We start from the raw sequence: 15,304 nt of genomic DNA on the forward strand, positions 1-15,304 counted from the left end.
GGCCAACAGATCTGCCCAACCAAACTTGACAGCAGGTTCACAATTCTTTGGATCATGTTGGCAAAAGCAACATCTGATGCTAGTGTCTGTTGCCATTTTTGGAGTTCATATTTCAAGAATAGTCTTATAGCTTCGCGTCAATTAAATTAATAATACGTACAAATCATGAAGGATAGCATCATTACTCTGCACCTGGGAAAATGGAGTTCCATAACAAATTTGACTCCCCAAAAGGTTCAACAAAATTTCCAACCTTTCCAACTATGCCTTAGCTTTGAGGCTCGAGGCAATGAGAAATCAGAAAGTGATCCCATCAGTCGACACCCAACCAACGGTGGGAGGATGCCAGCATTTTGAAAATCCTAGAAAACATACACAAAACAGCTAGAAGAAATAGAAACTATGCGTGATTAAGAGCAAGCATCTGTAACAGCAATATCGTCGTTACTGTCCACAAGGTATTAAAAATGACAAAAAAAATGGAAAAGAAAAAAAATTGCCCCCAGAAAATTGTTTGGGTGGATGCTTGCTCCTACTCATGACCTTTTTTCATGGGTCTTGCTTGTGGACACTTGACATATCAATCTTGATCTGGGAAAGCCTCCCCTGTGCTTATCTTGTTTTCATGCCACTTGGAAAAGCCATCTTTCAAAGCCTCTCTCATCCATGGATGCCGGCAGTTCTCATATGCTTCAGGTATGGTTAACCAACTTCTCCTTCGGGTGTTCTGCTCTGGCCATGACTCCAGCTCCTCCTTCACGAACAAGGCAAACATTGCAGCTTTACATGATCCTTCTGGGCTAAACTCATCTTGGAGGGTTTTACTCTTGAAATGGTAATGCCCAAGGAATTCCTGAAAAAGTCGTGACAGAAACAGGGGTTAGTCCCACTCAGGTCCAAGTAACCGAGTAAAGCACGAACAAACAGATATGTTACAGCATAAGTCTCACATTATAAAGAATTTGAATAGATAGGAGGAATATAGTTGAGGAAAGAAAGATCTCAGTTCAAAGGAATAGCAGAAGAGGGAGGAAAGTATTTTTAGGACAAATTTGGCATATTCAAGTGGCCAAAACCTCAAGATCCTAAAGCAATCATTTTCCCATTTTCCTTGAGCCCCATAATTGCCAACATCTGTTTCAGCTGGATCCATACACTTGAACCTGGTGTTAACAGCCTTGCACAGAACAGTTTGATCAAGCAAACCATCAAGTTTTTTGGATTCACAGATGCCAGAGAGTACCGAAAGAGAAAAAGACAATAATATCATAATAACTACCAAAATGGTTAAACTTCGGCAATTTTCTTCCTTAAATCATCCAGGGGTTTCTGGTGGCATTTTTTTTTCCCTTTTATGCTTGTTGCTTGCTTCTCTTTTAGTTCTCAAAGATCTCTCATCCTTACCCTGTTTCCCTTTACCACCTAAATAATAACGATGACAATGATAATGACAACAATAAGAATAATGACATAGGCCAATCTTCTTTTCTGAATAGTAATAATAATAGTAATCATTAAAATTGTAATTGAAAAATGTGAAATCCTGTTAGACCGGGCATAGGAAAACTGAGATTATGTGCTTAACCAGAAACAATGCCTATGAATCTAATCCTGAAGCTCCAGCTCCGAAAGCCCAGATGTTTCAATGCAACTGCCACTGGTATGATTTATAGCTTGCACATTGCTTATTCCCATAGATTTCATTAGCATTTTCAGTCTTCTTTTATCCATGTTGAAAGTTCATCTCCATGCAACAAAGCTATGCATGACTCCCTCCCTTGCTACGGCCAGTGGAAAAATATATTTGAAATACAAGAGGAAGAAAAAATCCTTCTTCCTTAAAATGACCAAGGCAAAAAAGATAGTGCATCCTCCCTCCCTCCCTCCCTTATGGTAAATGGAAAAGTAATATGAAAGAGCACAAAACTTATTGAAATGCAAAAGGAATAAAATGTTCAATACAGTTCATTCAACTTTGGGCTCTCCCTTTTAGCCAATGAATTTGCTTCAAGTTTATTTTCTCTGGCTAACCAATTTACTTGGAACAAGTTAGGAAGTGACACAAGCCCCAAATCTGTCAAAAGTTAGCAATATGTCAATGACCTAAGGTTTCCCCTCCTCATCCAGCAATTAACCATGACCCCCATCCAAACCCTTAGAGGAGGCCTCGCACAGATGTCCCAGGGCTGATTAAATCTGTTTCAATTGCAAAGCCATAACCTTCAGGTTTGGAGAATGTGGGATGATGGTACCTCCAGGATCCCTCCAATGCCTACAATACTTAATTGGCCAGAGTTTCCAAAAGAGGTCTAATCAAAATTAACCTTGACTTTATCTTTAGGAGGGGAGGGGTCAAGGCCCATGTCAACTGCACAGGTACAAAGCAAGAGTATACTACAGTCATCCAGTCAGCTAAACAACCAAAAGAACTCTCTAAATTTTTGAATGCTGAAGGCCAACTCTGCCAACACTTTCACCATAAAAATCATATAGTTCCTCCCATTCCATATGACCCCATCTATAGCAAGTGCGACCACCTATCTGACTTTCTTCTGAGCACACAAAACCTGCCACATCTTTTAATTGTTAAATTGAAACCAGTCAATTTAAGAATTCATCTAGCATTTTCAATCTAATAAATAAATTTCCTACTCTTCCATCATATTAATAGTTCTATCCTCCACATTTGCTTCTGATCTAAACCTGTCCTTTTTGTTTCCTTTTTTTTCTCCTCCCTCTCTCGTTTTTCAACATCTCAAAGAATGTAATGACCTGATTATCCATAACAAGTTTTAAGATATTATTGATTAGGATCACATAGTGACCTGATGTTGTATGCATTTTCCTTACTAAGGTACTAAGGTAACCTACACTTACAGACAATGCAAAGATGACTACTAATTGTACTAAGAGATCATATATGGATTTAATGGTGACTATCATGGGAAGGAAAATGCATAGTTAATACAAGACAATTCACTGAAATAGAACTTTGCACATAAGGGCATCAGAAGTCAAATCCAATGGCAGCAATAGTCAAATACAGAAGACAAATACTAAAAACTAGCATGTTAAAGATGCAATGGATGATAATTTGATTAGACAGGATTAATTTCAGCCCCTAAAATTTAAAAAACCTTCAGAAACAATTAGATAATTTAAGAGAGATAGTTATCATATCCCAAGAACTCAATAAGCTTTTCTACCAAAAAAATAAATAAATAAAGGAGAGAGAAAACTAAAGGTTCTTTTTTATGGAACCAAACAGACTTTAAAATCAAATGGGAAAATTAAATACCATCAGAACCCCCCGGACTCCAGCTTCTTCAATAGCTTCCCTTATTGCTGCCTCCTCAACAGTTTCATCATTCTCCCAGCCTCCCTATAACAGTTTAACAATCAGTTATAACATTTATTCAATATTAAAAAATGACTAAGATGCAATTATCACCAGAATGAAATTTAATATGCATGTATTCTCCAGGTGACAGACCTGCAGTGAACCGTAAATGACTAAAATTATAGCACCAAGCATCGGTTTCACCAGCTAGCCTAAAGTAAGTTTGTTTTTATTATTATTATTATTATTATTATTATTATTTATTTATTTTTTATTTAAAATTTTTAACCATATAGATTCAAAGTAAGAACTGTAAGAATAAAAAACTCAAACTTATCTACAACCCTAACAAAGCCTTAAATACATGTATCAAAGACATGGAAGGCAGATGAGTGGCAAATTATGCACTGCTTAGCCTTGGTGTTTACAAATCTAGGAATCAAGATATTAAACCAACTTGCCACATATGAAAATCTCATATCCAATATAATATGATTTCAGATGTATTTGGAATCCATTTTTAAGATTTCACGACACCAAATGATAAATGTTTTTGCTTGTGTGTATACATAGAAAATAGCAAATCACAATTACTTGTAGTGCAGTAGATCAAATAAACAAGCAAAAACATCATTCCTTAGACAATATAACGAAAAGATAATTCTCATAACTGCGTACCTTTGGAAACAAAAGACCTGGACCACTGGGTGAATTGATCATAAGCACTTCAACAACCTTCTCAGAATTTTCATTGCTTCCCTCATCAGGATTTCTATGCTTAAATGGAATGCACCTGTCAAAATTCTCATGAGTTAACTTCTGGAAACTAGATTGGAGAGTAGCATCGCACAAATGTTCAAAAATTTTTGATCTGACACCTAGGAGTAAGATTATGCAAAGTTCTTTAAACATTGTTCATAAATAAAACAAGCTACCATATACAGAAAGAGGCCAATAAACCAATCCGCTGGGTTCTACTCATCCATATGGGAGGAGAAAAATGGCACTACAGAGGAAATTGCTAATAGAACTTGATCGAAATCAGTTTCATCGTTGGCTAAATTATGCACCACTTGATTGTTTTATAAGAGGAAACCAACAATTGATACAAACTTTGTTGAGATGTGGCAGTAAGCATCCAGCAACTCTAATTCCATAATTCCATAAGCTGAGTCTCCCCTCCCAAATAAAAGGCCATTAACTAGCACAAACTGTTCTTTTCACAACACAGTGCCAACGAAAATAATTCCATAAGCTGAGTCTCCCCTCCCAAATAAAAGGCCATTAACTAGCACAAACTGTTCTTTTCACAACACAGTGCCAACGAAAATAATTCCATAAGCTGAGTCTCCCCTCCCCAAATAAAAGGCCAATCTAACAGTGATGTACCCCTCTACAATATCTTCACCCCCATATGCAGTGCCTTGTTCTCACTTTTTAATGTCATCAAAACAAATCCTGTTCCTATTCAAATTATAAATCAAAATCATGTTGAGGATTAAAAGCAGGAATAACATAAAGATATGTGTCATATCGAGTCACCTAGGAATCTGGGCAAGGATAAACTGGGTGCCTGGACTAGCACTTGGCTACCAGAAGAGAAATTGCCTACTATAATCCAGCCATCTTGCCAAGCCCAAGTGTATAAGAGAGACAGATGACCCAAAATCATGTTATCTAATCAAACTCATTATTTACCATGTGGACATAGGTTAGAACCACCAGGGATTAAATCTTCATCATTTGCTTTTGATACACCTAGTATTTCTTTTAACATGTATCAATACTTTGTTTGAATATTAAGTTTCATAAAGGTTAGAATAAACCACAGTGTTACCATTAAAACACCCTTGTCTACTAAAATGTTAAGAAACTGGAACTGTTTCCCCAACATATCCCCACCCTCACACACAAATAAATAAATAAATAAAAATCTTTCCATGATCTACTTTAGAAATAACTGGAATTGGAAATCTGCCTACACTTTTACAATCCTATTCTACAAGTCATTGTGGGACCAACCTCAAATCACAACCCAACACCTATGGCTACTCATATCCTCTTACTATTCCACATGAAAAGCTTTGTTCACAACAATTGGCCTCTTCCTCAAAACATTTTCTTTGCTTAAAATTCCCAAACCTTCCACCCCATTAAGCAAGCAAAACCATTTTTAAAAATGCAAAAGATGATACTTAAATCATGTTCCAAAACTCCCCAAAGAAAGTCCCTTTAAAATTTTCATTCCAGTGTATTAATGAAGGCATGGTAAAGAGTAGCATAGTACATCAAAGTACTAGTAAAGCAGTCCCAACCAACATCATCCTCCCTTTAAGTAAATGCACCCCCACCATCCAAACTCCACCCAAAAATGTATTCAGAATTCAGATAAATCATTTCAAACTAAATCCAACAACATAATTGGTGATTCAAAGGGAAAAAAAAAAAAAAGGATCCCACCACACACCCAAATTCAATCTCCTCGTTTGGATCCTTACCCAGTTTGACATACACCATATTCACAAATTTGTAATACATTATCAAGAATACATACTTTTCGGGCATTTGCAGTATATTCTGGCTTAATCTACCAACTCTATCAAAACCCTACAATTAAAACCAACAAAAACGCCAATTCTTACTTCCATTAACAAAAATGACACATACCCACTTACCCACCAACAAGTCAAAGGTTATTCAAATTAAGTTATATAAAAATGAAAGATAAAAATTGAAAATAAATAAATAAGTAGGTGGCTCCCATGAAAATGACCTTACAAACATATACATCACCATCAACAATGACAGCAACAAATCATAAGACATAAAAATAAATAAAAGAGTACAGTGGGGGGAATTTGATTACCCGGCAATAAGGCGACAGCCGGCTTCGTAGCGCTGCTGATGACGACCTGTACGGGCAACCAAACCAGACATGCTCAGTATAAGAGAAAAGGTTTTTATTCACTATGAACCCAGGTGGTGATTGGCCATTGATGTCGCGGTTATGCAGATGATTCCGCTTGATAATTCCACCATTGTTGATGAGTACTGCGGTTGTGATGAACCCTTCAGAGCATGATCCAATGGCTGATAGGGTTTCACTCTGTTCGAAAGAGAGAGAGAGAGAGAGAATGAAACTCAGATGTGGAAAGGAGGATTGCGAGAGCTAGAGAGAGAAAGTAGCGGATCGAACGGTGAGACTAGGTCAAAGGTCAAAGTCTCGACGCCGCATTTTAAGAAGTCAACCGGAGTTTGCTACTTTTTGCACGGAAGGGTCCTGATCCTCCGAGGTTACCTGCTGAAGCAGCCCCATCCGTCCGATCAGAAATTCTTGCCGTTTCTACCTTTTCCCAACATAGGTGATGACGAGTTCCATGGGCTAATGGGCCTCTGAGTCTGGCCCAACCTAGCCTTATAGGCATAAGCCCAGAATTTTCTAACTTGTAAACTTACCATTTCTTTCAAAATTTTCTTTTAATTGCTTTGTCCACAAAAAAGGCCTTGTTTGGGAAGAGTTGAAACTTAAGCCAGGTCACAATTTACTTTAAAGGGCAATATCGATATTGAAACGTTTCTACTAAACATGAAAGAACTCTTATATAAGCCAAAATAAAACTTCTATAAGAAGCAACATTTTCCTAACTTTGATATAATACGCGATTTGCACAAGAAGTAATAAAATACTTGCACTAATAGCTAAATTCAATAGAAATTGTCTTTATATGATTTCCAATGAGATCATAAAATAAAAAAATTGTAAAGAATTCATCGGGAATGCCATTCCCAACGCTTTCCCGAGCAGCTCGAGCCTCGAAGTAACGGTGGTCGTAGATCACGATGTGGGGGGCTCCCCTCCACGTGTCACTTTCCAATCCCAACACCTTGGCGGGGTAGCGCAGACATGCAAACGTCCAAATCATTCCATTCAGACCATGATCAATTCCATTTGACAACAAACATAAAGAGGCCCTTTCCCTATAAGGCCAGACGACATGGGGAGACCGGACCCTCCAAACAGACGAAACCATCCAATCAAGCCTTCAAGGCCCAATGGCATGAGTAATCATTCATACCTGACATGAGAATGGCTTATGAGACCTCTTCTAACCCTCTAGTCCATGTCAATTAATTGCCTCACACAACCCCAAGTCATCAATAGGTTGAGGGAACAGGCGGTTGTACGGTTAAAGATCATGGCACGTCAGTTGATGACACCTACTAGCCACCCAAAATGGTGATGATCACCCTGCCACCTACAAAACAATCATCATTATAAGGAAAGTTAAAGTGCTTAGTTAACACTACAGTAGCACTTTCTTTAGCACTATAAAAACCCTCTAAAACCACAAACAAGGTACGTAGAGATACACCGACTCACTCTTTCTCACTAAGGTCGCTTGAGCTGTCTTTTGCCCGACTTAAGCTTTGGAGGGGCATGCTCGGACCACCTATCCGGACATCCCTTGTGCAGGAAAGGAGTTTACTCAGTCTCATTAGTGTTGGGGCAAATAGTCTGAGAGACATGCGAAAATAGGAAGACTATCCAATCTCCATTAAGTTGGACGAATCCGACTTTAGTTGGTTTTGCATCAACATTGGCGTCGTCTATGGAAACGATTAAGAATGTCAACACTCTCTAGAAGCCAATCATTAGCTATGGGTAGCGATGACTACTTTGACTGGCGTGAAAGAATGGAAAGACGCCAACGAGAGAGTGAGCGACAGGTACAATCCCTACTCTGCGAGATAAGGAGACTCAAAGAAGAGAATGACGAGTTTTCTGCCCAAGTGTTGTCATCGGGCCTCTCTCACAACTGACAACAAAAAGGTCAGCGAGCAACCTTAAGACAAAATGACGAGGTGTCTTTTCCCTAGGAACGTAAAGTCCCTCTCTGGTAGTCATGAAATACAGCTAGAAGAGAAGCTTTCACCAACCCGCTAGGTGCAGTTGGACGAAAGCTCCGACTCTACCCAGGTGTCAACAAGAAGGAGGCGCAACAGGAGGTCATGTTTGTTTGACGTAATGCAAGCCTGGTTGGGACCTCAATCACTTGGCATAGGGGGAAAACCTTATGTAGTAGAAACTCTAGAGGCTCGTTTGGGTCCCTCAGCCGCAACAATCATGTTAGAATGGCCCTCCCATCTGCCCTGACAGTGGCAAGTGGAGACCCCAACGGATTGGGCTCCACTTGGCTCCGTCAACTGACGACTGGACGACATGCTCTCCATGCCGTTTGGCCCTCACATCATTAACTATGAGCCCTCAAGGGGGTTCATAGTACCAAAATTCACGACATACGATGGAACAAGCGATCCATTCGATCATATCATGCACTATAGGCAACTCATGACCCTAGACATAAAGAATGATGCACTGTTATGCAAAGTCTTTCCAACCAGCCTACATGGCTAGGCTCTCTCATGGTTCCATCGCTTTTCGAAGAACTCCATGAACAATTTTTGAGATCTATCGGAAGCCTTTGTGGGACACTACCTATGTTCAACTCGCCACAAGCAAAACATAAGCACCCTACAGAACATCAAGATGCAGGAAAATGAATCCCTCAAGGACTTCATGAAATGGTTCAAACAAGTTGTGCTCCAAGTAGAGTCTTGCAGCATGGACACCATCTTGTAGATCTTCAAGAGAAGCATCAATCTGAGTACGTCGTTCTTTGAGTCTCTTGCCAAAAAGCCACCAACAACGATGGACGACCTATTCAAACGAGTAAACAAGTACTTTATGCTCGAAGACAACATCCGCGCAGCTACTTAGTAGGTCCTAGTCACCAATCGTTCGACTAGAAACGACCATGCAGGAAGCTCAAATCCCTAAAGCCAATTGAGACAAGTTAATAAAAGGCAGGACAACTAGCAGCAGCTGAGTCAAGCTAGCCTGACCCTCCTCAATATCTCATGCGAAAAATTCCTCCCAATTATTCGCGATTTGTCTGATTTCAAGTGGTTGGAGCCGATCAAGACAGATCTGGCTAAACGGGATCAGAGCCATTAGCCTATCACAAAGATCATGGCCATACCACGGAGCAGTGTAGAAGTCTCCACTATCTAGAGGAAAGACTAATCAAGGTTGGACACCTGAAACAATACATCCGCATAAGTGGTGGACAAAGGGAATCGACCCGAGATTTGGCCATACAAGCCCCCACAACTTCAGCAGCTCCCAGAGCTATTATCAACTACATTCACGGAGGCTCCACTGATGAAAAATACAACTCCAAGTGGAAAAGGCAAAAGTTGCTTCATGCGGCCTCCGTAAGGGAACAAATCAATTCCATTCAACACAACTTGCCAAATGGAAGTACACGCCTCGTTGATGACACAATTACCTTCCCTCCGATAAATGCTAACTGGGCATTGCAGCCACACGAAGACGCCCTGATCCTAACCTTGGGAATAAGCGGGTTCAATGTAAGAAGAGTTCTAATTGATCAAGGTAGCTCGGCTGACCTCTTACAAATGTCGGCTTACAGGAAAATGAAATTCCTACTATCTACCCTAGAAAACCCAAGGTGAATACTATCTGGGTTCAGTGGGACCACAACAGCTTCTCTAGGAAACGTTGTATTACATGTCCAAGCTGGCCCAATCACCTTAAATGTACAATTCTCGATGGTAGATGATTTATCCTTTTTCAACGCCATCATGGGACGCTCATGACTTCACAGTATGAAGGTCATTCCCTCTACATATCATCATATGGAGAGCTACCTCAACAAGGACGAACAAATCGATATTTTTGGCAATCAATTGGTTGAGCACCAGTGCTATCAAGTAGTGCTTGAATCCGGACACCCGACTAGTAATGAGCCATGCCTAGATGAGCAATAACAATTACTAAACCTGGTGGAGAAGAATCTACTTGCAGTTGACCCACTCCAACCACTACGTCTCTCATGCGACATTGACCAAGTTACCTATGCCAACTTCCTTTTCATGTTAGATGAATTGAAACTATTTGAAAGCATGCTTCGGTAGACCAAAGACATATTCACCTAGACTCATTCTAAAATGACATGAATCCATCCATCTATAGCCTCACATCGACTCAACGTCATACTTTCTTCACGACCCATCCACCAAAAGGTTCGATGCTTGCATTCAGACAAGCAGAGGATCATCCAGGCTGAGATTGACAAATTGCTGACAACCGGATTCATCAGGGAAGTTGAATATCCAGACTGGTTGGAAAATGTGGTGGTTGTTCCAAAGAAGGATGAGAAATGGCGAGTCTGTGTCAGTTACACCAACTTGAATGATGTTTGTCCAAATGATAGTTTTCTTTTTCCCTGAATAGATCAAATAGTAGATGCCAATGTCATGCACGAAATGTTCTCCTTCATAGACGTTTTATTCAGGTACCACCAGATCCCCATGTTCCAACCAGATGAGGAAAATGCAGTCTTTGTGACACCACACGGGTTGTACTGCTACAAAGTTATACCATTTGAGCTCAAGAATGTTGGCACTACTTATCAGAGGTTGATGACAAAGATCTTCAAACCCTTGATCAATGGAACTGTGGAAGTCTACATTGACGACATTGTGGTGAAGAACCCGAGGCAAACACGCCCAACACCTGGAAGAAACATTTCGCCTAATGCGGACGTACAACATGAAGCTTAACCCGACTAAATGCGCTTTTGGTGTTAGCGCGAGTAAGTTCCTAAGATTTATGGTAACCCAAAAGGGAATTAAAGTTAATTTGGATTAAATAAAAGTCATCCTTGAGACACCTGCCTTGAATAGTAAAAAGGAGTTGCAACGTCTCACAGGTAGTCTAACTGCACTAGGGCGTTTCATAGCCCAATTTACAAACAAACTGAGGTCTTTCTTCCTCACACTCAAGGGGTCAAGTGCAATCGATTGGACGGATGAATGTGGGCGAGCAGGCATTCGATGAAGTCAAACACTATCTCACTAAGCCACCTATTCTGAGCAGCCCTCAGTCGGGTGAACAACTCTACATGTATTTGGTCGTGTTTGACTGTGCAATCAGTGTTGTTCTATTTTTTCATGTAAAAGACAAAGAACAGAGGCTCGTTTACTATGTGACCAAAACAATGGTTGATGTAGAAACCCAATACTCCATAATAGAGCAAACGACCTTAGCCATGAAAAGCGCCGCCTAGAAACTCCTCTCATACTTTCGGGCCCACCAAGTGATTGTACTCACAAATCAACCACTCAGAAGCATCTTGCATAAACCAGGTCTATTCAGACGAATGTTGAAGTGGGTTGTTGAGTTGAGTGAGTACAAAATCAAATACCAGCCAAGATTAGCATTGAAGGGACAAGTCATGGTCGACTTTATAACTGAATTCCCCTAAAAACCATCACATCTAAACGAGTCCCCTGGGAAAAGATGGTGGATACTTCATGTGAACGGAACATCCATGGCCTTCGGTTTTGGAGTAGGCCTGATCTTACAGTCACCGCCTAGGGAGTTGCTAGAGCAAGCTATCCGACTCAGCTTTCCTGCCTCTAATAATGAAGCTGAATATGAGGTGGTCTTGGCCAGACTAGATCTTGCCCTTACTTTAGCAGCAACCAAGTTGGAAATATGTAACAATTCTCAACTAATCGTTGGGCAAATTCAGAAAGAGTGTGAAGCAAAAGACGAATGCATGACTCGCTATCTCACCTTGGTAGAAAGCCACTTGGGAAAGCTAGGCAAGTGGGCAGTTAGACGTGTACCCCAGACAAAAAATTTAAAGGTTAACGCACTAGCCGGAAGAGCTACCACTCTTCCTATAAGAGATGTCGTAATGTTGCCCGTCTACCTCCAGGCCACATCCTCAGTTGCGTCAGTACCAGTATGTAGTATTGTTGAGGCGGACCCCAACTGGATGCACGAAATTGTGAAATATCTCCAGACGGGAGAACTACCAAGGGATGAGAAGCATGCACACAAGGTTTGCGTACAAGCCGCCCGCTTCACCCTAATCAATGACAGTCTTTATAGACGATCTTTTGGAGGACCATATCTAAAATGTTTGAGCAATCCGAAAGCGCAGTACGTCCTAGCCAAACTCCACGAAGGTGTGTGTGAAAATCATACAGGCGGGTGAACCTTAGCACATTGCACTCACACGCAAGGATACAATTGGCCTACCATGAATAAGATGCTGAAAATTATGTTAAGAAGTGTGATCGGTGTCAGAAGTACGCTCTCATCCTCGCATGCCTTCTAAAGTTCTCAACCTGGTTACGAGCCCTTGGTCGTTTGCATTATGGGAGATGGACATAGTTGGTCTCTTACCCTTGGCAACAACACAAAAGAAGTTTCTACTCATAGCTACTGACTACGTCAGCAAGTAGGTAGAAGTAGAAGCCTATGATAGCTTCAAAGACAAGGACGTCTCCAAGTTCATCTGGAAAAACATCGTTTGCCCGTTCAGGGTTCCACAAGTAATTATAGAGGACAATGGGCCGCAATTCGACAATATCACCTTCAAAATCTTCTGCTCGAAGCTAAAAATTAAGAATCTATATTCCATGTCCCGCTATCCTCAAAACAATGGGCAAGCAGAGGCAATTAACAAGACCCTACTGACTGCACTTAAGAAAAGACTGGAATGAGCCAAAGAAAAATGGGTAGACGAATTGCTCGGAGTTCTGTGGGCGTACCAAACAACATTCAGACGACCTACAAGAATCACTCATTTTGTCCTTGCCTATGGAATGGAAGTTGTTATTCCAACTGAGATAGGCATGCCCACCGCCAAAATAGTCGTGCAAGGTTAAAGAGATGACAATCAATAACTTGAGAAATAATTGGATTAAGCAGATGAGGTGAAGGGAAACCCAATCATTTGGATGGCCTCCTATCGACAGAGAGTTATTGCCCATTACAATAAAAAGGTCTAACCACGTATTTTCCGCACCGAAACCTTAGTCCTCAAAAGAGTCTTTGAGAACACGATTAAGGTGGGAGTCGAAAAGCTTTAGGCTAATTGGGAAAGGCCCTATGTTGTGACTAAGGTTAGGGGCTTAGGGGCATACCATCTCTAAACATTGGACAACGTACCCCTGCTCCGCCCTTGGAATGTATCCAACCTAAAGCAGTACAATCAATGGGATTGGCTTATGAAAAATAAAATGTACGTGAAAGAAAGACGAAAAAGACAAGTATATCTGTATTAAAAATGTGAATGTTCATTACAACCTCCAGTTGAGCCATCTTCGGACAGAAAAAAAAAAAGAAAAAATATACAGAAATGATCAGGGTCATGTCTGTCCACCAAAGGGACTGGCTTTAGTAGCATCCTCATCATATGAAGAGTAGTTGGGGGTACCCTAGGTGATGCTATGTTTCTTCATGCAACACCGGTAGCCGAAAAAAAACATGTCATCTACTTGCTTTTGATACTCACCCTCCAGCTCCTCTTTTTTTAGCGGCAAACCCCACCCGGAGCTCTTTCATCTCCTGCCTTAGTCATGTGTTCTTCTCTTCGGCCTTCTTATGCCTAGCCTCCATCGCCTCTTATTCCTCTGTCAACCAACGGGACTCAGCTTTAGCTGTCTCTTTCCTTTTTTCTGTCTTCCTTAGCAATTTGACTCCTTCATCAACAACTTTCCGAGCAACAGTAAACTCGTCCTCCACCGATTTTAGCTTGGCACAGAGTTCTTCATTGTCGTCCATGTTATGGGCAATGTACACTCTCATAGTCTTAGTAGCCTCTAGTCGTTTGAAGAGCATAGCACGGTGCTGCATCAAATTGCAGACGTTGGCCACCACCTGAGATGGCAGCAAGAAATTGTTAAGAAATCAAAAGACTAAGGCACCGATAAAAGAGGGAAGAGGCTTACCACTTCCGTCGTCTCAATGGTTGTATAATCTTACATAGGCAAGATGCGGGAGACGACGAATTCTGGGGTGTCAAATGGAAGTCAGGCCACAAAGAAAATGTTGGGATCGCCATCTAAGTCTACCGAGACTCGCCGGGTGGCCGAAAAGAGTACTCCCATGTTGTTCATAGGAGCCTCCCTCTCTGTAAAGCAAGGGATCTGCTTCATCAGTTCGGCTATCTCCTCCCGGTTGGGGGTGTGAGGCACTTAGGGACGAGGAGGGACGGAAGCCACGCACTTAATGGAGTCATCATTGAGTTCAGTCGGACTAGTGGAGGGCCCCCTAGCTCTGGGCGAATGCCTCCCCCAGCAGAGAATGACCTCTTGTCCGGTGTAGGGTTGGTACCTGCAGTAGCAGCCGAAGGCTCTAGCGTCGGTACAATAACCAATACTGGCTCCAGGTAGAGAATCTTCGAGCAGGGCTTTTTAGGAGAAAGGGGAATGACCATGATAGATTTGTGTTAGCCCAAGGGTTCTCCTAATCGGGTTTTGATGATAACAAACCATGGTTAAGTGACTAATTGGTTTAATGGTTAAGAATCTCAGGCATAAACTTGAAAATTCATCAAATGACCAAATGGATAAAAGATTGAGTCTTTTGGAAGACTTGTGATCATAGGAAACGAATGCAAGATGAATGCATGAGTGCACTTTGGAATTTCATATCGTTTTATGCAACTTAGAAAACTCAGTTTATCATTTAAAACTTCGATTTCATTAAAACCCGAGTTTTAACAAATGTACCTTAGGCAAAATGTTTTAAAATTGGCATAATAATTCACCTAAAGACCTTGCCTAAGTGTTAAAAAAGAAGGAATTGAAAAAGATAGGTTTTTGGGGCCAAAAGGCTCAATCGGTCGAGGTCCGGTCGAGGGATGCCCAAAATCTTCTCTCTCTCCTAGTAGCCTTCTCTTCCCAGTCGAGGCAACAATAACTTGTCAAGCATTAAATGCTCCAACGGCTAATGAACCGGTCAACCCCTAACTCGACCGGTCGAGGTTACCTTTTGCTGTTTTTGGCTCCCGAGCTTAGAAACTTATAAATTGAGAGCTTCACTTCATTTATTGATAAGAGAACACTTGCAATCAATTG

General features: G+C 41.0%; 1 protein-coding gene across 1 annotated transcript; it reads right to left on the reverse strand.

Annotated features, from left to right (window-relative positions):
• Positions 1 to 385: 385 nt before the first annotated feature.
• On the reverse strand, positions 386 to 7,092 carry LOC100242877 (nudix hydrolase 16, mitochondrial). The gene is made up of 4 exons (XM_002263990.4): positions 6,207 to 7,092; positions 4,019 to 4,133; positions 3,299 to 3,382; positions 386 to 853 (listed from the first exon to the last, which is right to left on the reverse strand). Exons 1-4 carry the CDS (start codon positions 6,275 to 6,277, stop codon positions 581 to 583), a joined length of 543 nt encoding a protein of 180 aa, XP_002264026.1. The 5' UTR covers positions 6,278 to 7,092; the 3' UTR covers positions 386 to 580.
• Positions 7,093 to 15,304: the final 8,212 nt, after the last annotated feature.

The sequence above is a fragment of the Vitis vinifera genome, chromosome 13, assembly GCF_030704535.1.
Source record: "Vitis vinifera cultivar Pinot Noir 40024 chromosome 13, ASM3070453v1".
Taxonomy (NCBI): domain Eukaryota; kingdom Viridiplantae; phylum Streptophyta; class Magnoliopsida; order Vitales; family Vitaceae; genus Vitis; species Vitis vinifera.